At 63.9% G+C, this 25,509-nt stretch overlaps 2 protein-coding genes across 7 annotated transcripts in view; one reads left to right on the top strand and one right to left on the bottom strand.

The window, feature by feature from the left end:
• The window catches only part of AHNAK2 (AHNAK nucleoprotein 2), a 35,441-nt gene extending 22,469 nt beyond the window's left edge, over positions 1 to 12,972 (bottom strand). For 2 of the 3 annotated variants that reach the window (XM_043921633.1, XM_043921632.1), the window contains exon 1: positions 12,903 to 12,972. In XM_043921633.1, the coding sequence (XP_043777568.1) occupies positions 12,903 to 12,957 (55 nt within the window). In that variant the 5' untranslated portion in view covers positions 12,958 to 12,972. Of the gene's footprint in view, positions 1 to 5,483; positions 5,549 to 12,902 lie in introns of those variants that run through there. The other variant, XM_043921635.1, reaches the window with a different exon arrangement.
• Positions 12,973 to 18,746: 5,774 nt separating this feature from the next.
• Positions 18,747 to 25,306, top strand: CLBA1 (clathrin binding box of aftiphilin containing 1). 4 transcript variants are annotated; one of them, XM_043922058.1, is made up of 6 exons: positions 18,747 to 18,961; positions 19,883 to 20,632; positions 21,803 to 21,948; positions 23,208 to 23,337; positions 23,682 to 23,786; positions 24,579 to 25,306. In XM_043922058.1, exons 2-6 carry the CDS (start codon positions 20,117 to 20,119, stop codon positions 24,741 to 24,743), a joined length of 1,062 nt encoding a protein of 353 aa, XP_043777993.1. In that variant the 5' UTR covers positions 18,747 to 18,961; positions 19,883 to 20,116; the 3' UTR covers positions 24,744 to 25,306. The 4 variants fall into 4 exon arrangements, with proteins under 4 accessions (XP_043777993.1, XP_043777994.1, XP_043777992.1 ...); XM_043922059.1 differs by having other exon boundaries at positions 19,991 to 20,632; XM_043922057.1 differs by lacking the exon at positions 18,747 to 18,961 and adding an exon at positions 19,474 to 19,581 and having other exon boundaries at positions 19,991 to 20,632.
• Positions 25,307 to 25,509: the final 203 nt, after the last annotated feature.

Here is a 25,509-nt window from a genome sequence, read left to right on the forward strand (position 1 = left end):
CCTCCAGGGGATCTTCCCGACCCAGGGATCGAACCCGTGTCTCTTATATCTAACCTGCATTGGCAGGCAGATTCTTCACCACTAGTGCCACCTGGGAAGCCATGTATATATATTTAAGTAACTCTAAAACATGGTAAGGAATGAGGGAAAGAGGAGCAAAGGATGGATTGAATAAAATTAGAAAGCAACTAGCAAGATGGTAGGATTTAAGCCACCCATATTGACAATATATTAAATATAAAAGGACTTAAAATTCCAATCAAAAAGGTAGAGATTGTCAGATGAAATTTAAAAAGCAACCCTGATTACATGCTGTCTAGGCAAAATGGACTATAAATAAAAAGAAGTGAATGGAAAGTTGCTTAGTCTCGTGTCCGACCCTTTGCAACCCTGTGGACTATACAGTCCATGGAATTCTCCAGGCCAGAACACTGGAGTGGGTAGCCTTTGCCTTCTCAAGGGGATCTTCCTGACCCAGGGACAGAACCCAAGTTTCCCTAATTGCAGGCAGATTCTTTACCAGCTGAGCCACAAGGGAAGCCCAAGAATACTGGAGTGGGTAGCCTATACCTTCCCCAGCGGATCCTCCCGACCCAGGAATCAACCCGGGGTCTCCTGCATCACAGGTGGGTTCCTTACCAGTTGAGCTTGGGGGACGCCCTTAAATGGAGAAATCGAGACAATACGGGGTGTGCAGCACGCGTGCTCAGCCGCGTCAGTCGTTTCTGACCCTCCGAGACCCTGTGGACTGTAGCCCGCCAGGCTTCTCTCTCCATGGGGATCCTCCAGCCAAGAACACTGGAGTGAGTTACCATTTCCTTCTCCAGGGGATCTTCCCAACCCAGGGATCAAACACATGTCTCCTGCATTGGCAGACAGGTTCTTTGCCACTAGTGCCACAAGGCAAGGAAAGAAAAATATCTAATCATTTCAAAATAATAAATCATTTTTTAAACTTAATCATTTCATAATAATAATACAGGGCACAATTCATCACAAAAAAAAAAAATCTACGTCTGTATACACCTAATAACAGAGGCAAAAAACACTGAAGTGAAAACTGGGAAAACTGAAAGGAGAAATAAACAAAGCCACATTAAGACAGAGACGGTAACACTCCGCTCGGTAGCCTTATGAAACAAAACAGGGAGGAAGAGAGCTGGCCCACCCGTCCCCCAGCAGGCCACCCCATGGGAGCACAGCACACACTCCTCTTCACAGAGAGGGACCACACGCTGGCCCATTTAAACGTCTCAATAAGTTGAAAATAATTTAAACCATTTAAAGTCAGCTAGGTATTTTCTCTGACCCCCAACAGAACCAAGTCAGTATGATATAAACACAAATATCAGTGGAAAAGAATAGAAAGTCTACAATAGTCCCATGCTTTGTGAGATCAATTGATTTTTGACAAAGCAGCCAAAATATTCCAATAGAAAATTAATAGTCTTTTCAACAGCGGTGCTGGGACAAGTGGATATGTATTTGGGGGGAAAAAATACCTGGATGCTTACTTCATAGCATGTGTAAAAATTAAGTCAAAATGAATCACAGAGCTAAGTGTAAAACTTACAACTGGCAGGCACTAGTGATGGAATTCCTTTGGGAGGGGGCAGACCAGCTGAGGAGAGGCCTCAGGAGGGGGCTGGGGTGCTGGTTACACCCATGTGTCCACTTTGGGAGAAGTCATTTAGCTACACAAGGATGACTTGCACCTTTCCCAAAAAAATGTGTAAATTCTACATAAAATTGAAATGAGGAAATTATAAACTCTATGCCAATAAACCTGAAAATGCGGAGGAATTGGACATATTCCTAGAGACACACAGGACAGCATCACTCAGGAGAAACCGGTTATGCAAATAGTCTTGTGATTATTCAGCGATCAAAACCCCTCCTTAAAACCGGTCCACCAGCGCCTGCAAGCCCAGCGCCCCCTGAACTGTACTCTAGAGCCCATGAGAAGCGGCCCTGGATCTTAGGAATCTGGCCGGGCTCAGAGAACCCTCCATGGTTGTGTCCGCACTGCTGGTGAGGAGGGGACATCTGCCAACCCTGGAGTTCCCACCGACCCCGGCCAGCAGGGCTTGGAGCAGGAGAGGACCCCCCTCCCACGGGCCGTTTCTCCCTGTCCCCGTGGAGCCCACGGGGGAAGCCCGGGTCTAAGGCGACTGCGGCTGTGGCGGCTCCTCTCTGGCCAACTTGCCGTGTGACCCGAGCAAGCCCGTCCCACTCTGAGCCTTGACTTCCCCAGGGATGCAGAGGTCGGGGCGCGGCAGGGAAGTGGGAGCCAGTCCCCGCGGATTCCGGGTAGCCCGCGGGGCGGGAGACCCGGGCCTGCTCCCCGCCGAGCTCGCTGCCCTGCGGAAGCCGAAGGCGAGGGCGGCGGACCCCGCACCGTCCGGCCACAGTCTCCCTTCCCGTCCTGACCATCCCCAAAGTGGGAGCGCTGGGTGAGCGCCCGGGAATCGGAGGCCGGGGGAGGAGGAGCCACTGCCCGAAGTGCTCAGCCCGCGGGGCCGCGCGGGGGCCGGACGCGCGGGGGTCGGCCAAGGGTGGCGGCGCCCGGGCCCGGCCCCAGGCCTGGCCCGCGTGGGGCGACCTCCCGCTCCCCGAGCCCCGTGCTCCGTGCGGGGGCGCTGGCCGAGGGGCGGGGAGCTGCGCAGACCCGCCCAGGAAAGCAGCCTGGCCGCCCCCAGACCGCATCCTTCTCTGAGTCACAGCAAAACAAGGCCGGGACCGCCCTCCGCGCCGGGCTGGCAGGCGTGTCCCTGGGGGAGCGGGCAGCGACCCGCCCAGACCCGGATCGCAGCTGCGGGAGGCGGGGGACCCCAGGCGGCGGTGTGCAGCGGGGCCTTGGGCTGGGCGCCGCGGTGCAAGGCCCCGAAGTCGGCGGGGATGCCCCGGGCCCCGAGAAGCTGTAGCCCCAGACCTGCTCCAGAGGAGGCTGGAGGCTGAAGGGAAAGGCCGGGGGAACTTGAGGGCCGGGGAACCTGGGGGCAGGGAGGCTCAGCCTGCCCAGCTTGGTCTGGCCCAGCGCCCCTCCTGCTGCTGCGGCCCCAGCCGGCCCAGTCCCGCCCTCACAATAACCCCCTCGGGTGCCAGAGCCCTAACCCTAAGGTAGGAACCAGAAGTGGGGGCTCAGGGAGGCAAGCACAGGCCAAGCCCAAGGTCAGGCTGCTGGGAAGGTGCACGCAGTGTTTGTAAGCTCTGGGTCCCTCTGCACCCCTTAAGGCAGAAACCCCGGCCGGCTGGAGCCCAGCCCAGAGACGCACAAACAGGAAGGAGGAAATCCTGCGTGCCCCGGGGCCAGGCAGCCAGCGGCCCTGCCAGCCTCGGACCTGCCCCCACGGAGGGGAGAGGAGGCCTCCCCGTAGCCCCGAGCTCTGTTCTGCCAGTCCCCGTGTCCTGTGGGCCCCCGCACCCCGAGTGCACGCGAGGAGTCCCTCCCGGCAGCCGGCCTGACCCGGCCTGGGCCCTGCAGAGAGCCCAGGCCCAGCAGTCACCTGGAATAATGACTGATAACGTAAGGTCAACAAAGCCCACTTTGCAGAGGAGGATGTAGAGGTGACTTGCTGGACCAGGCCCAGCCGGTCTGATTGCTGGCACCTGCTGCCTTGCCCAACGCCCGTCCCCTCCTCCCCAGGGCTCAGGCCCGGCCGTGGCCCCAGAACCCTGGTTGGGCTATACACGCACCCTAACTAGTCCACGACCTCAAACGCGACCTACTGGGGGACTTTGGGGGGGGTGGGCACCACATCATCAGAAAAGCTTCACTCCCAAGAATGGCATTCCTCTGGGGTGGGGCCTCCAGGGAGCGTCTGCGGAGCGGGCAGAGCCAAGGAGCAGCCCGACATTGGCTGGGGGACGGCCGCAGAAAGGGGGCGTTCACCTGGATGACTTCCCCACACTCACCTGGCCCTTGGGGCCCTGGCCTGACCTGGGACTCTCCCGCCAGCCCCAGCCAAGGGGGGTTTCTCAGGGGGCCCAGCGTAGGACCACTCATGGGCGCAGCAGCTTTGCCTAAACAGAACCCAGGTGTGCACCTGACTGACCTCCAGCTGGGGCCGGCTGTGGGGCGCGTTTACTCGGGCAGCGGGAGGACCAGGGACTGTCAGTGCGAGGGGAAGGAGAGCGGCCAGCAGCAGGGCCCTCAATAGTGGCCTGAGTGTCCAGCCCTGGGGTGCGTGTGTGGACAATGTGCACAGCCCCAGGTGAGCCCCCGGCCGGCCCAGGCTCCCTCCACAGGGGACGCTGCCCTCAGGCTGGGAGCCCAGTGCCCACAGGGGCGCACGGGACACCCCGCCTCACCCCACCCTGGAACATCAGGAGGAAAGGGCCGAGCGCGGCTGACTTGTCACGAGACCTCCAGACTTTCTGAAGCAACGCCCGCAGACAGCCAAGGGCCCGCCCTGCCTCCCCGGGATTTCTCAAGAGAAGTGTGCTGCCTGGGATGGCAGCCTGGGCTTCGGCTCTGCCTGCAGGAAGGCCTCGGTCCCCCTGGCCCACGGCCACCTCCACTGCAGCCCCGGCTGCAACCAGGCGGCTTTCAGGCCATTCTCCAGCCCGGCTGTCTGCCCGGCCCACCAGCACCGGTGCCCTCCCCAGACCTTCAGAGCTGGGCTCCAGACCAGACCTCTCTCCCGACCTCTGCCCTTTTCACATGCAGCTTCCTCTGCCATCTCACCGTCCAGCTTAGCCACCCTGTCATCATCTCTGGCCACTGCCTGGTCCCTGGTTCCTGGAACATTCTCACCAAACACTGGCATGCAGTAGGTGCATAGTAAATGCTAGAGCCGGGAGTAGGAGGGTAGAGGAAGGACGGTGAGTCCCGCCCAGGCTGAGGGTGCGGCGGGGTCTCAAGGGCTAGGAGGGGCAGCAGGTGAGCCCAGCACATCTCTTTCTGTACCTGGACACTCGGAGGCCTGAAGGCGGCTCCCAGACCACCAGCTGCATGGGCCTGGCAGCAGAAAGCAGTGTCCTGACCCTCTCGCCCACCCCAGCAGGCCCAGCAGGCCCGAGTCTGTCTGTGTCCAGGCTGAAGGGCCAGCACCCAGATGCCCAGCGCCGTGTGACTCTGGGGCACCACCACAGGCCCGCACTGCCCGCCCGGCACCTGCAGATAAGCTTGGCTGAAGCACCCTCCTCTCCCCCAGGCCCCCAGGGCATCAGAGCAGGGTCACCTAAAGGACCCACCCTCGGCCACACGGCCCAGCTGGGGGTCTGCCTTCCCTGGGACTGAAATGGCCATGCCAACCATGGTGACCCTTGGCCACCAGGATCCGACCAGCCTGCCCCTCCCGCATCAGCTGGGCTGGAGGAGGGCAGACTCAGGGAGATGGCAATGGAGATGCCCAGCCCAGCTCTGCCAACCCCCCCAGAGTTCCCCCCTTCACCCTGTAGGGGTGGCCGGGTGCCCCAGGGCTGAGCCCAGGAAGGGGGCAGGGGGCAGAGGGTGCACCGAAGACAGCTCAGCTGCTTACCGAGGCTGACGTCCTCCCAACTTTGCCCGAAGTGAAGATCCAGACTCCGAGCTCCCTGGGTCCGTCCTCCCGGCTCCTCCCCTCCAGGCCCCACCCTCAGGCCCCGCCCTCAGGCCCCCTTCCCAGGCCGGGGCAGAGTCAGCTAAGACCCCTCCCCGACCACAGGGACCGGGAGGGCCCCCTCATAGGCCCCCACAGCTGGGCCAGCCCCCTCCCGCTCACTCAGGAGCAGGGGGGCCCCCAGCCCTCCCCCAGAGTGCCTCCCCCCAGGCAGAGCAGCTGACTGGGGGAGGAAACACCAGCCCGCTCAGGGATGCCGTGAGTCATTGCCTGCCCTGCCCTGCCCTGGCCTGGCCCGGCCCAGTGCAGTCAGTCCTGCTGGGTGGACAGACAGGCAGGTGGGTAGACCTGCTGTCACACAGGACCATCCAGGCAGGCTGGGCACCGGCCTGGGCCAGAGGCTGGGGGGCTGGCAGGTCGGGGTGCCAGGGAGGGACGTGGAGGTACAGCCTGAGGGGTGGATGGAGGCACCTTCCTGGACGGACCTAGGATGGCTCCCTATGGGGGGGGGCAGCGCCTCACGGCCCCTCAGGCTCTGCTGAGACCCCTGCCCAGGGCACAGCCAGCCTCTTCCACCGCCAAGGCCACAAAGGCCAGAGCAGGGCCAGACGGAGCCCGTCCATGGCCTGGGCCAGTGACCCTGGGGAAGGTGGCCTTGGCCACTGCCCCCCGGCCCAAGCCCCTCGAGGGCAGCCTGACCCTGGCCACCCTCTAGCCCTTCAGCCAAAACCCAGCACCCAGAGTTCCAGGGCACCTGATGAGCTAGCTGGGCATGGCGGTCCCTGGTACCAGCAACCATCACCAGCCCTCCGCGGTCGTTGGGCGTAAGTGGCTGAGCAGCACCTGCGGAAGCCCCCCCAGCTCCCTGGAGCCCGCCCACTGGCTTGCCAGCTCCTGTCGCCTCACCTTCCAGCCCCCGGGGACCCCTGAGGGGGTGGGAGGACGGGGCTCTGGCTGCCAGGCCCCGCCCTGAGCCGGGGCAGGCCCGGCAGGCCCCGGCAGGCCCGCAGACTGTACTATCAGCCCATCTGCTGGGTCCCAGAGCCACCCCGCCCTGCGCCCCACAACCCTGGGGGTGGGCCCCCGCTGGCTGCGGGCACCTGCACCCCACAAGCAGGCTGCAGCAGGCTGGCACCACTGAGGGGCGCAGCTGGGGGCTCAAGGGCCATGAGGGGTCACGCCCAGCCCTAGGAAGGGTCAGCCCGCACCCGCCAGCGCCGGCTGCCTCAGGGCTGGGGGCGCCTTGGGGAACCAAGGGTAACAGTCACCGAAAGAAGCCACTGGAGGGCTAGGTCGCGCCAGAAGAGGGGAGTCGAGAGCAGCCTTAAGAGGGGGTGACGGCAGGGACGGCCCCGGCCACTCAGAAGGCCCTGGCCAGCTTGAGGCGGCTGGCACTGTCCGGGACACAGGTGAGAGGCTGTGAGGGGGACCGGCATGCAGGCTGCTCCCCGCCGCCCACTACCCACCCCACAAAAACCTAGCGGCCGTAAACGATGCTGGTTACGCAAGAGGAAAAGCCGCTCGGCCTGCTGGCCCGCAAGCGCACCTAGCCCTCCGGCCCACACGGTTCTCACCGGTGGACTCTTTCCTGCCTGGCGCCCCACCAGGCTGCCGCCTCCCTGCACGGGCAGGGCCGGGCGAGCTGACTCAGCTGGAAGGAGGGCGGGGTGCTGGCCTCGTCGCTGGAGCCGGGGTGCCCCACGCCAGTCAAGCCGCCCCCACCACCTGCCCTGCCCTGGACCATCGCGAGAGTGTGGCCAGCCTCCCCGCCCGAGCAGCCCGAGCCCCTCTGCGGTGCAGTCCGCGGGCTGGGCCTCCTCCAGCCTCACTGTCTCCCCCCAGCCCCCTGCGACAGGCCCTCCCCAGACTCCAGCATGGACACCTGCTGCCTGCTCGGCCCCAGCCCCCTCCCGGCGCGGACCCTGGTCTATCCCCCAGCGGCCAGTGCCAGCCGCCCCTGGGACGTGGGCGCTGGCTGGAGTGCTGGGGGAAGGGAGGGAGCCAGCTGGAGGGGCAGGGCTCTGGGTCGGCACCGCTGTGACCCAGTCGGGGCAAGTGTCCGGGGGCTGCCCCACGCCCCGCTTCTGGGCTGGCATCTGTTCTGAGGGGTGTGCCTGTCCCCCCCCAGCAGACAAGCACACTGAGCCAGGACCTGCCATCGCCTTGGCACCCAGGGACCCTGCCTGCCGGTCCCCTGGCTCCAGCTGGCCAGGCAGGTGCAGGGCCAGCGGAAGGGCCTCTGGGCACCTCCAGGCCTGGATGCAGGCTGCCTGGCACATGCCCGCCGACCCCTGCCACCCAGACTCCGAGCTCTTCCTCGGAGGCCCCGTGGGAAGGGATGGGGCAGGGCTGGAGGCAGTGGAGAGCGGGTCAGCTGGTGAGGAGGTTGGGGGCGAGCATGCCCTTCCGGGGGGTGCGTCCACCTCCCAGGAACAAGGCCTGCCCGGGGAGGGGGGAGCCGCCCTGAGGGACCCTGCAGCCAAGAGCCCAGCGGGAGGCCGCCCCCATCCTGCCTGAGCTGGGCCCGGCAAGGCTGGTGGCTCCTGGGGACAAGGGCATCAACCAGGGTCAAGGGCAGTGTGGAGGAGGCCACCCAGAGCCAGTGCGGGCGGCCCACCATCAGCGTGGGGTGGGGGGGCCACTCAGGGCTCGAGCCCCAAACACAGAAGCCCTGCCCTGGCCCAGGGGGGCCCGACCTCCAGGGCTGCCCACCCGCAGTGAGAGTGGACGGTGGGGCTGGGCCGCCGTGACGGGGCCCAGGCGCAGACACCCGCTGCAGGCCTCCTCTCAGCGGTGGGCACCCACAGCCGCTGCTGTGTCCAGGCCGGAGCCCAACTGGGATCCTTCCCAGGGCTCCTGGTGGTTCACCAGCTAAGGCAGTGGGGAGCCAGCCTCTGCCTGCGGGGGCAGGGAGCCCGCCCTGGGCGGGATGTGCGGGCTGAGTCCCTCCCACAGGGCTCTCGGGGGAGGGGGCCCAGCACGGCCCCTCGCCCGCTGTACGCAGGGTTGGAACCAGGCAAGCAGTGGGCTCGGGCGTGCCACCGCCCACCCCGCCGGGGCCCTCAGGCCTCCTGGGCCCGGCTCCATCTTTCCATTTTAGAAAGTGTTTCTGACTATTAAATATTTATCCCAGTGAGGTGGACCTTTAGCTCCAGCAGCCTGTGCCCCCAAAAAAGAAACATCGGAGAAACTGGAGGAAGGTGGGGGGTGGTGCTGGCAATGCCCCTGAGGCTCCTGGAGCGACACGGCCCGGCCAAGAGCGGGGAGGGGCTCCGAGACGGCGTCCGGTGCACAGCCTCCCCTCCGTCCTTGGCTCCTCCGCCGCCCCTTCTGCACCCTGCTGGGCCTCATCCCTTCCCGTGGGACCCGCCCTGAAACCCTCTGGGGCTCCCAGCGGCCCTGGGACCACAGCCCTTCCTCCTGACAGCCTTAATCCCCGCCCCTCCCCAGACCCTCCCCGTTAGGTTGCTTGCTGCTCCCCATCAATGTGCTCTCCAGGCTCTCCCCATCAGGCGGCCCTTCCCCCTGGAAGTCCTCCCTGACTGGTGTCAGAAGTCCTACCTGTCTCACCTTCCCTTAATAAACAGCCCTGCTCCCCAACCTGTGGACACCTGAGGCCCAGGGCCCCTGGGACGCGCAGATGGATGGACGGGTGGACAGACAACCCCTCTTCACAGTGGTCCTAAGAATAGGCTCTGCCTCCTCCTGTCCCCTGCAGTGCAGGAGACCCGGGTTCGATCCCTGGGTCAGGAAGTTCCCCTGGAGGAGGAAATGGCAACCCACTCCAGTGTTCTTGCCTGGAGAATTCTATGGACAGAGGAGGCTGGCGGGCTACAATCCACGAGGTTGCAAAAGTCGGACACGACTTAGTGACTAAACCACCACCTCCTGCTCCCGTCCAGGCAGAGGACCTAGCCAGGGAAATCTGGGCTTTTCACCCGAAGCGGGTGATGGGGGCCCCAGATGGCCCAGGCCCTACTCCCCTGTCCGGGGTTCTCCTCCCTGACGCTTCCACTTCCCCATCCCCAGGCAAACCAGCCCCAGGCTGGACCTGAAACAGCCCGTCTGCAAAGCAGTCACAGAGATACAGAGACGGTCAGAGTCTGAAGGACAACAATCCAGGGGGCTTCCTGGAAGAGGCAGCTCCTGGCTGGGCCCGAATGGAAGTGCTTAGCCAGAGGGAAGAAGGGCATCACAGCATTCCTGCTACAGGCCCAGCCATGGTGAGCCCCAGGTGGAACAAGTGCATAACGGGAGACAGGTGGTTTGGGGCACTGGACCTTCCTGTCCATGCCTGGGCCCTGCCCCACTTCCTGAGGGGCCTTGGAGCGGGAGCCAGGCTGTCCAACTTGTCTCCCCACAAGACGTGAGGGTGTCGTCAGGGACACACATATATGCCATCACCAGGGGTGGCTTTCAGAGTCTCATTGAAGTGCCGGGAGGGTCCAGACCCCCACCCAGGACGACCGCCCACACCTCCTTCTCAGTGCCCGTCCGTCTGCCCCTGCCTGGGGGCGCCGGGCAGCTCAGAGCCTGGGGCACAGCTGCTCTGGCCCCGTAGAGGCCACAGAGGTTCCACGCTGGCTCCAGGCTCTGCCTCGCTGCTCCGAGACTCCGTGGCCACGTCTCCACCGGTGCAGAGAACCAGGCAAAGCCACCCATTCAGACCACTCACGGGGGCAGCCCGGGGCCTCCCCGGCCACACCTCTCTACCCCGCCTGGGCCTGAGCAGCTGTGGTCACTGCCGTTCACAGATCTGAGACCCAGCCCAGAGCCCAGAGCCCAGAGCCCAGGGCTGGGCAGAGGCCCCAGAGGGGACGCCTGACACCGCGCAGCGCTCCCAGAGGCTCCGGGGTTGCCGTGGCCCCTGCCAGGGAGAGACCACCCAGACCCCCTCAGAGTGTCACCAGCACCTGGGGCTCTCTGGTCCTTGTAGGGGCTTCTGAGGGTGGGTGTGGGAGGGGCCACAAACCAAGCCAGGGGTTGAAGGGCAGAGGCCCAGCCCGGGAGCTGGGGCTTCCCAGGAGGCTCAGTCGTAAAGACTCCGCCTGACAACGCAGGAGCTGTAGGAGACCTGGGTTCGGTCCCTGGGTCGGGAAGATCCCCTGGAGGAGGAAATGGCAATCCACTGCAGTATTCTTGCCTGGAGAATCCCATGGACAGAGCAGCCTGGCAGGCTTCAGCCCAAAGGGTTGCAAAGAGTGGGACACGACTGAGCGACAGCATGCAGGCATATCAGTGGTCTAGCTGCCCAGGACCCAGCTCTGCCTCAGAAAGGAACCAGCCGTCCCTGGGAGAGGAAGGCGGGGAGGTGGGGGGAGCACCCGGGGTGACGTGGTTGGCGCCTGCAGAAGGCCGGTGCACCCGGGAGGAGCAGGGTGGGTCCCCAGGAAGACAGTAGTGGGGCAGGGTGTGTGAGTGAGTCACTCAGCTGTGTCCAACTCTTTGCGACCCCATGGACTGTAGCCCGCCAGGCTCCTCTGTCCATGGGCTTCTCCGCGCAAGGATACTGGAGCGGGTGAGTGGGTGAATGCCACTCAGACTGGCCGGGCCCACAGCAAAGCGGGGCGGATCCCTGCGCTGGTGTGTTCCCAATACAGCCACCAGGGGGCAGCCTCCGCGCGCAGGTTGGACCTAACACAGCTCCCACCCCTGGCTGGGGCACAGGCTCTGAGACGTGCGAGCGGCGGGAAGCTTTGGACCGCGTAGAAAGACAAGGGACGGGGAGGGTCTGCCCGCCTCTGGCCTGCTAGGAGGGAACTGCAGCAGGACGATGCCTGCACTAAGGCCCAGCATGCATGTTCTCTGGCCTCCTCCGAACGATGGAGAGGGTCTGAGAATCTGCATGTTGGACACAACTCGCAGGCCCTCTGAGCCAGCAAGTCCTGATCCCTAAGAGGGGTTGGTTCTTCCGGCTGGACACAAGGAGGAACTGCCCCAGAGGCCAAAGAAGCACAGGTCAAAGTGAGAATGAGGGCCTCAGCTGGGGAGGGGCTCTCAGCACAGGCCTCTGTGAGACAGGAGGGTGGATGAGATGGCCGGAGACCCTGCAGCTTAGAAGTCTCCGGGCAGCCCATGAGCGAGGAGGAGGCCAGTGTGGCAGGCAGAGCAATGGTCCCACGTCCTTTGGGCCCTTCTGTCCCTGTGATGCAGCGGAGTCCCAGAGGTGTGGGCCGGGCCCACCGCAGTCAGGAGGAGGGGGCTGGGAGCTCGTCATCCTGTTGGCCGTCCAGGGAGAACGGGTGGGATTCTCACCTGGGCAAGGGAAGCCCACACAGGAGGCGGGCTGGGCTTCAGTGCCAGCCAGACAAACGGACAATAGGAGGGGCCCCAGCAGCTCCTGGTGCCGCTGGAGGGGTGCCCCACCCTCTCTGCATTAGCACTGCCATCATCATCACCACCAGGCTTGCTTCCCCAGGGAGTGGGGTTTCGCCTGTGCCGATGCGGTGTGGCCCCAGCCCCCCTTGCCGCAGCTGGCCAGGTGTCCTGGGTGTGGCCAGTCTGCGGCATGACTGACCCTGAGCTGGAAGGACTGTCCCTGACCCACCCCACCCTGCCCTCCATGCAGCGGAGACACCCAGGCCCTGAAACTAGGCCCAGTGCAGGGACAGACAGATGACTGAGCACCCGGTTCTCATCCTGTGGCCAGAGGCACAGAGGGAGGCACTTTCCCTTGCCCAGCAGTGGGGGACCTGTGTCTGAGCTCTGATCTCACTCAGGCCCCTCCCAAGTCCCAGACCTCAGCCACCACCTAGTGACCCAGCACGCAGCATCCACACGCTGGACCTGGCCCAGCCTGGCCCCACAGTTCTGGACCGAAGCCAGGAACCTTAACTCCTGGTCAACCTAGGCTGCTCTCCCCAAAACAGATCAGAGGGCAGTCCTGGCGGCAGGTCCCCACCGTCTGGCGACTCATGGTAGTCTCACTCCACACACACGTGCAGCCCTCCCCAGGCGGCTGCCTCCAGGGACAGCACGACGTCCCAGAGGGCTACAGCAGGGGGACAGTGGCAGAGAGGGAGGTGCAGACAGGACAGTGAGGTTCAGAGAGGCGCGGAGCGACGGAAGAGTAGGGAAGAGTCGGCCACCCGGGGAACAAAGTGAGCAGCAGGGACAGAGAGGGGAGGCCGAAGAACAGGGACAGGTAAGGGGAAGAGCGGGAGCAGAGAAGCAGAGGTCCGAGCAGCCCCCGAGGCGCAGACACGCGCTCGAGACCGCGGGCCGGTCCCAGAGACGCCCCCACCCCGGCCGGCGCCGCAGCCCGCCCGCACTGCGCGCCCCAGGACCCGCCCGGCGCGCGCCCAGCGGGGAGCCCACCCGCCCCGAGGGGAGCGGGCTGCAGGCGGGGAGAAGGCGCACCGCTGCCGGGGGCTCCGGGCCAGGTGGGCAGCATCACGTGGAAGCAGTCGCACATCTTGGCGGCCGGTCGGTGCGGGCCCGCGGCGGCCCGTAGCGTCCAGTCGCAGGTCCCGGCTCCGGCGCGCGGGCGGCCCGGGGGCCGGGCGAGGGCCGCACTCTGCCCCTGCAGCCCAGCGCTGCAGCTGGCGGCCGGCAGCAGACTGCGGGCTATGCCGGCGCCCCCAGCCCCGCCACCGCCCGGACCCCGCCCCGGCCCGCCCAGCCCGCGCGGAGCCGCTGCGGAGCGAGCGCGGGTGGGGCCGCCGTCCTCATTCAGCCCATTGGCTGCGGCCCTCCAGGCCCCGCCCCTTGGCGGCCACGCCACGCCCCCGTCCGCGAGGAACCAGTCCGAGCCAGGCCCTGCCCCCAGGTTTGCCCCCACCCCCAAGTCCGGCCCTGCGGGTTTCCCACCTCCAGGCCGACACCCCGCGCCGGCCACTTTGCTGCCTAGCCCCACCCCTAGCCCAGCCCTGCCCCGCGCCCTCAAAGGACCTTTCAGAGTGTTGACTTTGGGCCTCTGCCAGCGAGGGGTCCCTGAACGCTGCGCCAGACTCCCGGACTTGACCTGCTCGCCGCAGTCTTGTCTCCCAGTCTGGGGACTGACATTGCAGTCACACACTGGGGAGCGGGGCACCCTGGACGAGGGCCTAGGGGTAGTGGGGGTCCAGGGAGGCCATGGCTGCGATCTGACCCCACTAAACCTGCCCTGGGGGCTCCGGGTCTGGAGGTGTGCGCTACCAGGGGTAGCAAGGTGTAACGGTGGGGGTGGGCGGGGAGTGGGCCTGGAAGGCTCCGCGCGGACAGCCTAAGCTCAGACTTCAGGAGCAGGGCAGAGGGTTCTGGACCGAAGCAACCCTGGAGTGTGTGTGCAGAGTTTGGGAGTAAGAGGCCAGATGCTGGCTTACACTGCCCAAGCCTAGGCTCAACACGGCTGGGGGCAGGGGCAGCAGGACTGGACCACAGGGCTGCAGGCAGATTACCAGGTGGCCTGGGGATGTCCCATGGGTTGCACTGCTGGAAGTCAGGAGCCCTGCAGGGTGGTGGGGGCTGGACCAGGGCGGGGATGTGATGAGGGAGAAGGATCCTTAAGCGGGCAGAGGGGACCCCGTGAAGACCAGTGGGGAGGGTGGGGAGTGTGGGGCCCACCCTGGGCCCTCGCTTGGGTGGCATGTCTTGGGGCAAGGCCAGGGGGTGGGGAGGCCCAGGAAAGATGTTTCTGTGGAAGTAGGCATCAGCTGAGGCTCAGCCTTGTGCAGACCCAGGAAAGGCCCCTTGGGGCATGCAGGTCTCCAGGGGTGGGGGTGTGGAGCCTGGGCCTGAGCACACCCAGGAGAACATGGCCCCGTTCCCAGGGGCTGCTCTGGCCTGGGGCCGGGGCTGGCCAGGATAGGTGACACACACGGCAACTTTTCCTGGGGCAGAAAGAGGCCAGGCTGAAACGGGAGGCCCAACCGCACAGACACACAGACATGACACAGACACACAAACACGCATAGACACACACATGCCACACACACAGATCCTTGTAGGTGAGATAACACACACTCACAGTGGTACCCAGACACAGGTCCACTTGGATCTCTCCTCATGCACTCCAAGACGGGCACTCCCCCCACCCCCCACCCCCGCCCCCCCCCACACACACATCCTTGGGAGTGCCCTCAAAGGCATGCACACACTTGGGTCCCCGTGCTGGGGACAACAGGAGCAGACACACACAGGGGCATGCACACACAGACCGCACGAGGCACTTCTGGGCTCGCCCGGGGGGCACACAGCCCGCCGGGCCCAGGTGAGATGCCTCATGGGATGACTCATGCCTGGCATTCCCGCTAGCCGGGCTGCAGCCGGGCAGCCTTCCAGCAGTGGGTCAGGTGGACACGCTCATCATTGCCGGGAAGAGGCCTTGGCAGCTTCCAGCCTCTTGAGCCTGTGGCACGATGGGGCACTGATGTGTCCTTCAGGTGGGGACGCGGGGGCTTGGGCCGCACCCCTCCTGCCCTGCTGTCTTCTCCCGGGCCAGCAGCACTCCCCGGGGGCCAGAGACCCTGCCCTGCTGTGTCCAGCTGGGAATCAGTCACTCGTGGGCACAGGGAGAGAGCTGTCTGTGTTCCTGGGTGTGTTTGGCACCTGCTTGGGCCTGTCGGGGGTCTCAGCCTGCCTGTCCTCTGTACGTTTGAGTCTGGCCTTTGGGGCCTGGGAACAAGCAGCCATCTGCAGCCCACGTGAGCTCTCTGTCCCCCTGCCCCTCGGATAAGTCACGATCCTGGGACCCCGTCCAGCTGCAGTGGCCCCACTCCCTGTGACACATCATGATGGTCCAGCATGCCGCACACAGGGCTGTGGGGGGAGGGGGAGGTTGGAGCCTAGGGTGGGGAGGCCAGGGGGTCCCCCACATCAGCAGAGGCCAGGAGGAGGGGATCTCATGTGGCCACTGAAGGAGAGCGGAGGCGGGCACCGAAGTCCCTGTGCAATTGGGTGCCCCCTGGGAATCCTGAATATTCACTGGAAGGACTGATGCTGAAGCTGAAGCTCCAATACTTTGGCCACCTGATGTGAAGAACCAACTCATTGGAAAAGATCCTGATGCTGGGAAAGATTGAAGGCAGGAAGAGAAGGGGACGACGAGGATGAGATGGTTGGATGGCATCACCGACACGAGTTTGAGCAAGCTCCGGGAGTTGGTGATGGACAGGGAGGCCTGGCGTCCTGCTGTCCATGGGGTCACAGAGTCAGACACAACTGAAGCGACTGAACTGACTGGGAATCCTGGCTGGCCAGGGCCTGGAGGAAGCTGGAGCAGGGACCCTCCCTGGAACCTCTTCTGTCCTTGGCCTTGGTGAGGGCTGAGCGGGCGTACATTGTCCTGCTGGGGCCAGGCTGGCTCTGCAGCCAGGGAGGCGGCTGAGTACTGGCTCAGGGTCCCAGATTCAGGATGAGGGTAGGCAGGGGCCCCCAGCCCAAGGGGCTGCCCCCGCTCTGCTGCCTGCTCTGAGGCAGAGGGCTGGCATCACCTGCTGTGCTCATCGCCATGTACCACCATGGTCCCTGCAGGCCCATTTCACTTCTGGAAGGGTGTGGCCCCTCGGGCAGTGGACCCCACAGGGGGCGGCTTGCAGCTGCGTAGAGGGAGATGTCCCCCAAGTTGGCCCCGGGCAGTCAGGCTGGGCCCTGCCTCCTCCCACCTGCCCTCCACCCACCTGTGGAGGCCTTGGGTGCCCCAACCTCGCCCCTGGGCCACAGACCCGGACAGGTGGGACCTATGAGGCCCACCCGAGCCCCACTCCTGCCCTCCCTACAGCCCGGCCGCAGCTTGGTCAGGTCCCTGCCGTGGAGCCCCAGCAGCCAGGAGCTCCCGCCGTCAGGCTACGCTCCAGCCCTGTCCTGCGGTGCCCCTCTGGGCACAGACGCCCCGCCAGGGAAGGCCACAGCAGCTGGGCATGCCTCAGGAATAACTGCCCCTCCTCCCAGAGCGTGGCAATATAGGCCGACCCGCAGCTGTGCCGGCACTCATGAGGCCCCGCACCACTTCTGAGGGTCGCCCTACAGGGGCTGGCGGTGGCCGTTGTGTGGCACTCACAAGCTCACCTCCTCCCAAGGACCACCGTGCCAGGGAACTGGGGCCACACCCCTAGCCCTGGGCCGCTGGTCTCAGACTGGGTCCCGCGGTACTGGGGCTGGCTAGGCAGGGTGCTGGTGGGGCTGAGGGTGAGGAGCCAGGGCTGCCAGCCAGAGCCCCCGGGCCCCAGGTCCTCAGCAGAGCCCGCAGCCTGCCCCACCGCCTGGCTGGCTGCTCTCTGTGCCTCTCCAGGCAGGCAGGGATGTCCAGAGCATCAGTGATTGATGTCTCCTTGCAGCCGCCGCAGCAGCATAATCAAAAATAGCTCTGCCGGTGTCCCTGCCCCAGCCCAGCTGGAGGGGCACAACTGCATGGTGTGGGCCCTGGGACTTCCTCCACCGCCGTCTGCCCTCCCACCCAGTCCTTGCACAGAGGAGGTCAGGGAGGGCTCCGGGTCTCTAACTGCAGGCTGAGTGCCTGCTCCAGCCCAGGGGAGGGGTGTTCTCCTCGACTGACCCCAAGGACTCAGGGTGCTTCCTGGAGCAAGAAAGCCCATGGCTAATCAGGTGATGCTCAGAGAGCTAGGATCCTGTGGGGCTCCAGGCGGAGTAGAGTCTGGCCCCTTCTTCCTGAGGCTGGGTTGGGGGAGGCTTGGCTGGGCAATGGAAGAAGAGAAGCGCCCCCCACCCCAGTCTGCACCATTCAACAGGGCTGGGGCTTAGGGACGCAGCGAGGAGCCCGTGTGGGCTTTCTCCTGCACACGGCATCCAGCCTCCACAGCACCGTCGGGCGTCCTGGCTTCTGTCCCCCATTACTCCCACTTTCATGGGGACCGGGCCCCTCTGACCAGTGTCCTCCAGCGTACAAAGCCATTTAAACTTCAACAGCTGCCTGCCCTGCCCTGCCCGCCCATCTGGAGGGCTGGCCCTCAGCTCCTGCCCCAGGTCGTGTCCAGAGCCCCAGATGCTGGCCTGAGGAGTCGGGGGCCACCTGTCAGCTACTTGGGCTTCCCCCACCCACTCCTGCATCCAGGGCCAGGCACCAGTGTCAAGGTCATGCCTACTGCCTGTCTGAGCCTGGGCTCCCCCAACACAGCACCTCCTGAGCAGGACAGGCGGGGGTCAGCCAGGTGTGTGAGCTTCCTGTGGCTGCTGTAACAAATAAACTTACACATGTGTAGTGGCTTACACCAACTCTCGTTTATTCCCTACAGTTTCAAGTGTCGGCAGACTTGCGTTCCATCTAGAGGTCTGTTCTGGGGCAGATCCATGTCCTGGCCTTTTTCAGCTCCAAAGGCCATCTGCATTCCTTGGTTCATAGGCCTGCATCACTCTGACCTTTGCTTCCATCTTTCCACCTTCTCTTTCAGACTCTGACCGTCCTCCCTCCCTCTTGTAAGGACCCTTGTCCATTACAACGATGTAACTGAGGACCGTCTCGCCATCGCGAGAGGCGTAACATAATCATGTCTGTAAAATTCCTTCTGGGGCTTCCCTGGTGACTCAACGGTCAAGAACCTACCTGCCAATGCAGGAGACTCGGGTTCGATCCCTGGGTCGGGAAGATCCCCTGGAGAAGGAAATGGCAACCCACTCCAGTATTCTTGCCTGGGGAAATCCCATAGACAGAGGAGCCTGACGGGCAACAGTCCACAGGGTCGCAGAGTCAGACACAACTTAGCAACTAAAGAACAAAGGTTCCTTGTGCTTTGTAAGGGGTCATACTCGCAGGTTCTGGGGATCAGGAAGGGCTCCTCCTGGAGGCATTCATTATTCACCTACCACACCACATAATGCAGGACAACCCACCCTTGGCCCCGTGTCATGCCTGGGTCACAGGGCCATCCTCACTCTTCACATGGGGAATTGCTGAGGGTCAGAAGAGCTGGTTCCGCCCCAACAAAACTTCCTACTCGGGCTTTTGTGCCTGGGCATCAGCTTCCTCAGCTGACAGGAGGCCGACACTCCTCCTACACCTTTCCAGCTCCTGGACTGTGCAGACGGCATGGACAGTGGATGAGGGTGTCCTAGCAGTGGGTGAACAACAGGGGACAGCTCGCCCTGGGTGCTGTCGGGACAGGAGAGGGCTGCTGTCTGGTCACCTTCCTGCAGCTCAACCCGGTGACTGCCCAGCACTGGGCAGTCTGCCTGCATCGCTCCAACACTGCATCTCTGGCCACCATGCCCCTCAGGAAGCAGGGGAGGGGCAGACAGTCAAGGTCCAGGGTTCAGAGAATGATCTCATCTAGCCATTTTCAAAATTGAAATTTTCTGTAGCTTGGCTGAGAAGGACCAGGGAGAGAACCAGTGATTCATGCAAACTGGACAGGGCCCAGGGAGATCCCTAGGTCACAGGGTGGAGAAATCTGAGCATGGAAGTAGACCAGGAGACAGGGCGTGGATCAGGGCTTCCGCGGGGGCATGATGGTCGAGTCTGCGGAGGGCTGACTTCATGAGACTGGGTAAGATGGAGAAGGGCCCAGAATGCCTGGGGGGGAGCTGGCAGGAGGGTGAGGCTGGCCGTTAATGCCCACCTTGCCCTTGGGCCAGCGGTGGCAGGAGGGTCTGATGGCCCATGGCCCAGGCTGGCCCTGCTCTGCCTTGGGGCTGGCTGGTGACCACGCTGGGACCCTGGGGTTCCAGATTGGGCATCACACAGCTAGACACCCCCGCTGCGGCGGGGCCGCGGAGCGAGGGGCAGCGGAGGGCAGCCGGCTTGGGAGGACTGCCGGTGCGGGCAGCGGGCGCCTGCTCCTCCCGGCCGCGCGGGGCAGCTGCAAGGGGGCGGCTGAGCGAGGGACGTATCTAACCGAAGGAGAGACCCTTCACTCGGCGGCCGACTGGCGCAAGGTGACGGGGCCCACGCAGGGCGGGCCCGCTCAGGGGGCGGAGCCTGGCTCCGCCGGTGCAGGGGCGGGGCCTGGCGTTGCCACGCCCGCGCGGCGCCGGCGCGCTGACGTCAGGGCGGCAGACGCCGGAAGCGGGACAGGCGCGCGTCGTTGCCGGGCAACGGTCCGGCGCCGGCCTAGCGACACCCGGCATCCCTGCTGCGCCGGCGGGCGGAGGCGGCGAGGCAGCCGAGGTGGGTGCGGGCCGGGGCTCCAGCGCCCTGAGTCCGCCCCTCAGGAGCCCTAGGCCAGACCCGATCGGGGTCCTCAGCGGCCGCCTCGGATCTCCGCTCCCCTCCCGGAGAGGGAACTACCCGAGCCCCCGGCCCAACTCTCGGGGCCCTCTGGGCCCTGCCTTGCCGCGGGCGCCCCGACTCTCCCCTCCTCTGGCAGATTGGGCCTCGCAGACCCTTGCCCACGGCGACCGAGGCGGGACCCCGCAGCCCGCCCACCCTGCCAGGCTGTGCTGACCCCCAGGACCTGTCTGGTCTTTAGGACACGCCCCTGTGCTGGACCGGTCGCCCAGGCGCGCGGAGGAGGAAACCGGGCAGCGGCTCCGGTCACTTTTCCTGGGTGACCAGGCAGTCTGTGTCCCTTCCACAGCGACAGTGGACTCACACCAGGCCATCTGTACTCCTGAGGAAGCCGTGGGCAGCTGCTGGGCCGTGGGCGAGCAGGTGACCCCCTCCAGCGCTGTCTACTTGGAGCTGCTCTCTCACAGCAGTATGGATGTCTCCTGAGCATCTTCCCATCGCGTCTGTGCGGGCCGGGGGCACCAACATGCAAGACCAGCGGGAGCTGAGGGGCACACCTGGCCAGGGGCTCCCTGTCTGCGCCTTTCTGAGTGACCTCCCAGAGCAAGCAGGCGGGGGTTCCCTCCACCAGGTTTCTAAAGACCTCGGTGCACCTGGGAGGCAGAGCGGTGACGCTGTGGAGTGGGCGAGGCCCCACTCCACCCTTCCCCCGCTGGATGGGGAAGCCAGGATCTCTGGGGACAGCTTCGAGGGCTTGTCTACCAGCACCGCCAGGGGTCCAGACCCTGGGGAACACAGCGGCGCCTGGGGGGAGTTTGAAGGCTTTCGAGAATCCTCAGCCAGCTCTGAACAATTCTCTAAGTCCTTTGAGCTCCGGGAGAGGCCCTCAGCCTCTCAGCCGTGGAGAACAGCTTCTGCCCAAAAGGAGCACTGTTCTAGCCAGCCTCACCAGGGTGGAGTGACAGGAACCGGCGCCATCACCCCTTCTGAGGTATTTCTAAAGTCTTGGCCATGTTGCATAGGAAGTGTTTCCTACCCTGTGGTGGGGGACTGGTCAGGGAGGGGGTCCACTTGTCTCTGGGCCTTCATCCTGGCCCCCTCCTGCTTTCTGTTCCCTTCACCTTCCTGTCTGCCTACTCTCCATCAACTGGGCTGTGTTTTCCTGGGCCCAGTTCTGGGCATGTGGGGGAAGAGCATTTTGTTTGAGTCCATAATCTCCTTACTTAGAAAACCTTGCCGGATCACATGTCAGTGTGTGTTAGTGACGGGGTGCTGGAGGCGGCCTGGAGAGCCCATCACGCGCCCCTCATCCCTCCAGTCCTGCCCTGACCACCAGCGTCTCCCTTCACTGTGACTGCCTCTCACCCGTCTCTCTCTCTGCTGTCTCTTGCCTCGTGATTTACCCCTAACACCAAAAGCGAAACACAGAAGGGAGGAGAGGAAAAGGTCCGCTGGTTCTAGGGTGGACCGTTTGCTTTCTAAACCCGGCAGTGTTTCCCTGGCCCTCTGACAAGATCCACTCCCCATTCAGTTACCTCTGCTCTAACGCTTGTTTTGAAGACAGGACTGTCTTCCAGTGCAGTTACTGTATCGGGGAACAATTTGAGCGTAATGTGAACTTCGCCGGAAACACGGGGTGAATGCAGAAAACCACACCTGCTGAGCTGAGGCCCACGTGAATATACACCACACACATGCCCACCTCTCCCAGCCACCTCGGTCTGCCACACGCATCCCCCGCCCCTGGGGGCTCCCCCACCTAACCCCCGACCTCAGACAGCTCACCTTCCAGTACTTCACACTTCTCACAACCCACAAACCTCTCTTCCGGGAAGTGCCATTTTTACTGCAGTGGGGACAGATTTCTCAACCAATTCACACGTGCAAAACAGCACTCGCATTTTCACTGGGTACGTCTTTTTTCTGTGTGTCACTGATGACGTTTATGACTGTTGTGCCATGATCACACTTTCCCACACACCCATTTCCATGGCACGACTCACAGTGCAATGATTTTTAGGAACAAATATGTCATGATTCAGTAGCAGCAACGATATATAATCATTTACAAATTTCATTTGTACCAAAATTACATATTTGGAATAAGGTGACATGATGTGTGTATGTTTCCTAGCTTTGGTGTGTTTTTCTTCTTTTTCAGCCCATTGTCAGCTGTGAGGATGTTTTCAGGTCTGCTTTTCAAGAAGTACCAGTCCCACAGGCCCCGGAGGGCATCTCCACCTTAGACCACTTCTTAGAAACAAGGAATGAAGAAAACTCTGGCCTTGAATCCGTGCATAAACTGTGGTAATGAACTGAAGTCGGTACTCACATGTCGTCCGGCAGGCTGAGCTGGTGGTCTTGGGGTCATGAGGTCTGCTTCGACCTCTGTGGAGAACACTGAGCCTCCCGAGGTCCCACCACCTGAGGTCAAAGGGTCGAAGGGCGGCTGGCACGGGTGCCGCCCGTCCTCTGAACAGGCCTGACCAGCCCCGCCTCGGGGCCCCTCCAGCAGGTCCGGAGCAGAGTGGGCCGGGGAGGGCCAGCTCCTCGGGTCTGGGTGGGAGCGTGGCGGGTTCCGGAGGACCCAGGGGGCTGGCATGGCGGGCTCGGGCTCCTGGGGGACGGGAGCGAGTGACCCCCCAGTTCCTGAAGAGGTTCTCAGTCCACCTCAGGGCTGCTACTCCCAGGGCCAAGTCCCTGGGATCACAGGTCACAGAGGTGCTTGTCTGCCGATGGCCATTTCGTCAGACGGCCTTAGCAGAAAACCATACTAGCTCAAGTGAACGGTGAGGTGGGCCCAGGCCCCAGAGGGACGGCAGAGGTGGCTGGGAGCCAGCTCCTCTGGGACCTAAACCCGCCTCACAGGCTGATACTGCAGACAGCGCTGCAGGCGGGCCCTCCTGGGCCCTGGCAGGGGTCTGAGCCAGCCTGCCCAGAGCACTCTCCCCGACCAGCAGAGGCCCGGGGACCAGGGCTGAAGCGCGCCTAGGGCACACTGCTTCCCCAGGTTGTGGTCCAGGCCCGCAGGCAGGGGGCGTGAGCCCGGGGCACCTGTACGCACAGGTGGGCCTGGGGGTCGGGACCTGGCTCGGCTTGGCGCTTTCACCCTGGAGCTGTTTGGGGACCAGCCGTGCCCTCCCTCCCGGAGGCCTTCGCTCCCGGAGGCCTTCGCTCCCGGAGGCCGGGCCGGTCCACCGGGCGGGGCCCCAGCACCCACTCTGGCATCTGCTTCTCTGTCTGTGGGCATCTCTCTGGCACCTGGCCTGGTTCCAGGCACCTGAGATCGTCCGGGAGCAAGATGGCAGAGTATATCTAGCCCCCTGGAGCTTCTGCCCTAGGAGGAGACACACGGTGGTGGAATCAGTCATTCAGGCCAGGGATGAGCTCTGTGGAGACAAAGCCGGGAGGAGGGAGCAGTGTTGGTTGAGTAGATGCTTGAGCAAATGAACAAAGAAACAAAAGCCGGGGCTCTGCGTTCAGAATGCTGGAGGGTCAGATGCCCTCTGTGCCTCCCTTCTGAAGGCCTTCCAGCTTGCCCTGTAATTAGGGCAGCTCTTTTCCAGTTCTGAATCTAGAAAACTCTGGAGGGCTCTTCACAACACCAGGACCGCGACGATCTCCCGATGCGTCTGGAGCGAGTCCCGCAGTCGGGAAAACTTCCTTCCTGTTCTTGGAGTAGACGCTGCTCAGAAGGTGGGCTGACCTGGGTAGAGAGGGGTTCCCGGAGGCCGCCAGACCACATGACGACTTTGCCGGCCGCGCTGCGCAGCGCACCGCAGGGCCCGCATCGGGCTGGGGAGGGGGCGGGCGCACCAGCGGCTTGCTGCTGCTTCCTTGGGCTGCCTGTCTGGTGTAGCTCCTCGGGAGGGACACCGCAGGGCCAGGGTGCACAGGGGCGGCCCCCCGTGGAGCCCAGGTCGGAGCCGCGTTGCCATTTTACAGGGAGATGTGCCGGAGGCCCAGGTGGCAAGGGAAGCTGGGAGGAGAAGACCCTCTAACGTTCTGTCCCTCTGGCTGACTCTGGTTTGCTTTCTCAGAGCCTCTCAGGGAGCCCTGGCCGCACTCTGGGCGAGCCTGGCCCCCACGAGCCCGAAGAGCTCGGCTTCCGCCTGCAGCGCTGCAGAGCCCTGATCCAGACCAAGGTGAGCATGAGTCACGCTGCTTCACCTGTGGCTCTGAGTCCAGGAGTGCCGCGGGGGCGGGCGGCAGCTCCTCTCCACTGCACGGTGGGGCCCAGGCAGGAGGAAGGGGCTCCATCCCACAGCCCCTCGCCCGGAAAAGCCTCTCCAGGAACAGGGTCTCCACCCACCCTTGGAGCAGGCGTTGGGAGGGGGACGCCCTGACCAGCCCATCGCCTCTAGAGCCCTGAGCTCCACCCGGAGGGACCTGTCCACCTGCGATCCCCACCCCACGCTGCCCAGGAGGTGGGCATCCCGCCCCCAGGGCCAAGGCCTGATGCACAGGGGCTGAGAGGGGGTCATGTGGGGAGGGGCCTGAGTGGAGCTAGGGAGGAGGGCGGGGCAGTCCAGCCCGTGGGCCGGACCTCTGCTCTGCAGAAACGTCACGGGGCAGGAGGCAGAACCTTCCAGAGGCATGTGGCTGGGCTCTCTTACAGCACCAAGACCTAAGTGTCCCCAGCAGCCCTTCTCCCGCGGCAGCCCCAACGGGGACCGGAGCACAGTGGTGGCCCAACATGAACGTCCAGGGGCCGCAGCTGGGCGGGAGGAGGACCAGGAGGCCCACCCGGTCAGGCCAGAGCTACCCTCAGGCGCCATCCCGACCTGTCCGCTCGGGGAGAAGCTGTGGCTTCGTCCAGAGCTCCTTCGTGTTGACAGCGCGTGGGAAGGCCCAAGATGAGCTGGCCAGGTGCCAGCGGCCGGGGCGTCCCGGAGGGCACGTGTGCTCGCCCTGACCGGTCCCTCCTCTCTTGGCAGGTCTCGGGGACGCCAGGTGGTGGACAGGGCAGCCTGATCACCTACAGCCTCTTCCTGAAGACCCCCGTACACGGAAATGGGCAGTACATCACAATTCCAAGGAAAAAGAAGATTTTCAGTCCTCGTAACTTAAAACTGACATTGTTTAATAGTGACATTTGCTAAAGTGGGAGAACTTTTGTGTGTTGATGCGGGATTTCACCATGTCTTCCCAGTCTGGTTTGGTACTGGAAACCAGAACGGTTTCGTGGAGGTGGTCCACGTCAGGGTGGACACTCTGATGAGGGGGTGCGTTTCTCAGCAGGGCCAGCCGCCAGGAAGGGTGCGCCCGGGTCCCCAGGAGCCCCGCCCCAGCCTGGTGGGGGAGAAGGAAGGTGGCTCTGGGGGCACCTGTGAGACCCCAGGCCCTGTGCCTGAACCACGCTGCCCGGACCCCAGGCTGGCCTGGCACGCGGCTGGGACTGTCACTGGGAGCAGCCGTCAGGGCCCTGGAAGGCCCTGCGTGTGTTGCTGCTGCAGTGGCCCCCGGCCCGGGTATTCACGCGGCTGGGCGTGCAGCGGGGGTGGGGGTGCCGTTTCCCCAGAGCAAGCGTGCTCCCTGCAGCAGCCACACCTGCCTGCCAGCAGGTGAGCGGCCTGTCATCAGCTAAGGAAGAGACCCCTCCAACGAAAGAGCCCAGCAGGCGGCACTGACTTTTGTAAAATTTTATTAAATGAAACAGCCCGGACAAGCTGTGTTCTTGCTAAATCGCCAGCTCTGTGGGGACCCGTGCTGGACCCTGAGCAGCAGCCCCGCCCGCCCTCGGGGAGGCCTGGGGAGGGAAGGCCAGCGGGGCCCGCAGACACAGTGACCCCAGCGTCCGTGTGCCCCCAAGGCCACTCTCGAGGCAGGGAGGCCACAGCCGGGGCGGCCTCAGACGCCAGCTCCATG

The sequence above is a fragment of the Cervus elaphus genome, chromosome 13 (assembly GCF_910594005.1).
Source record: "Cervus elaphus chromosome 13, mCerEla1.1, whole genome shotgun sequence".
Lineage (NCBI taxonomy): Eukaryota > Metazoa > Chordata > Mammalia > Artiodactyla > Cervidae > Cervus > Cervus elaphus.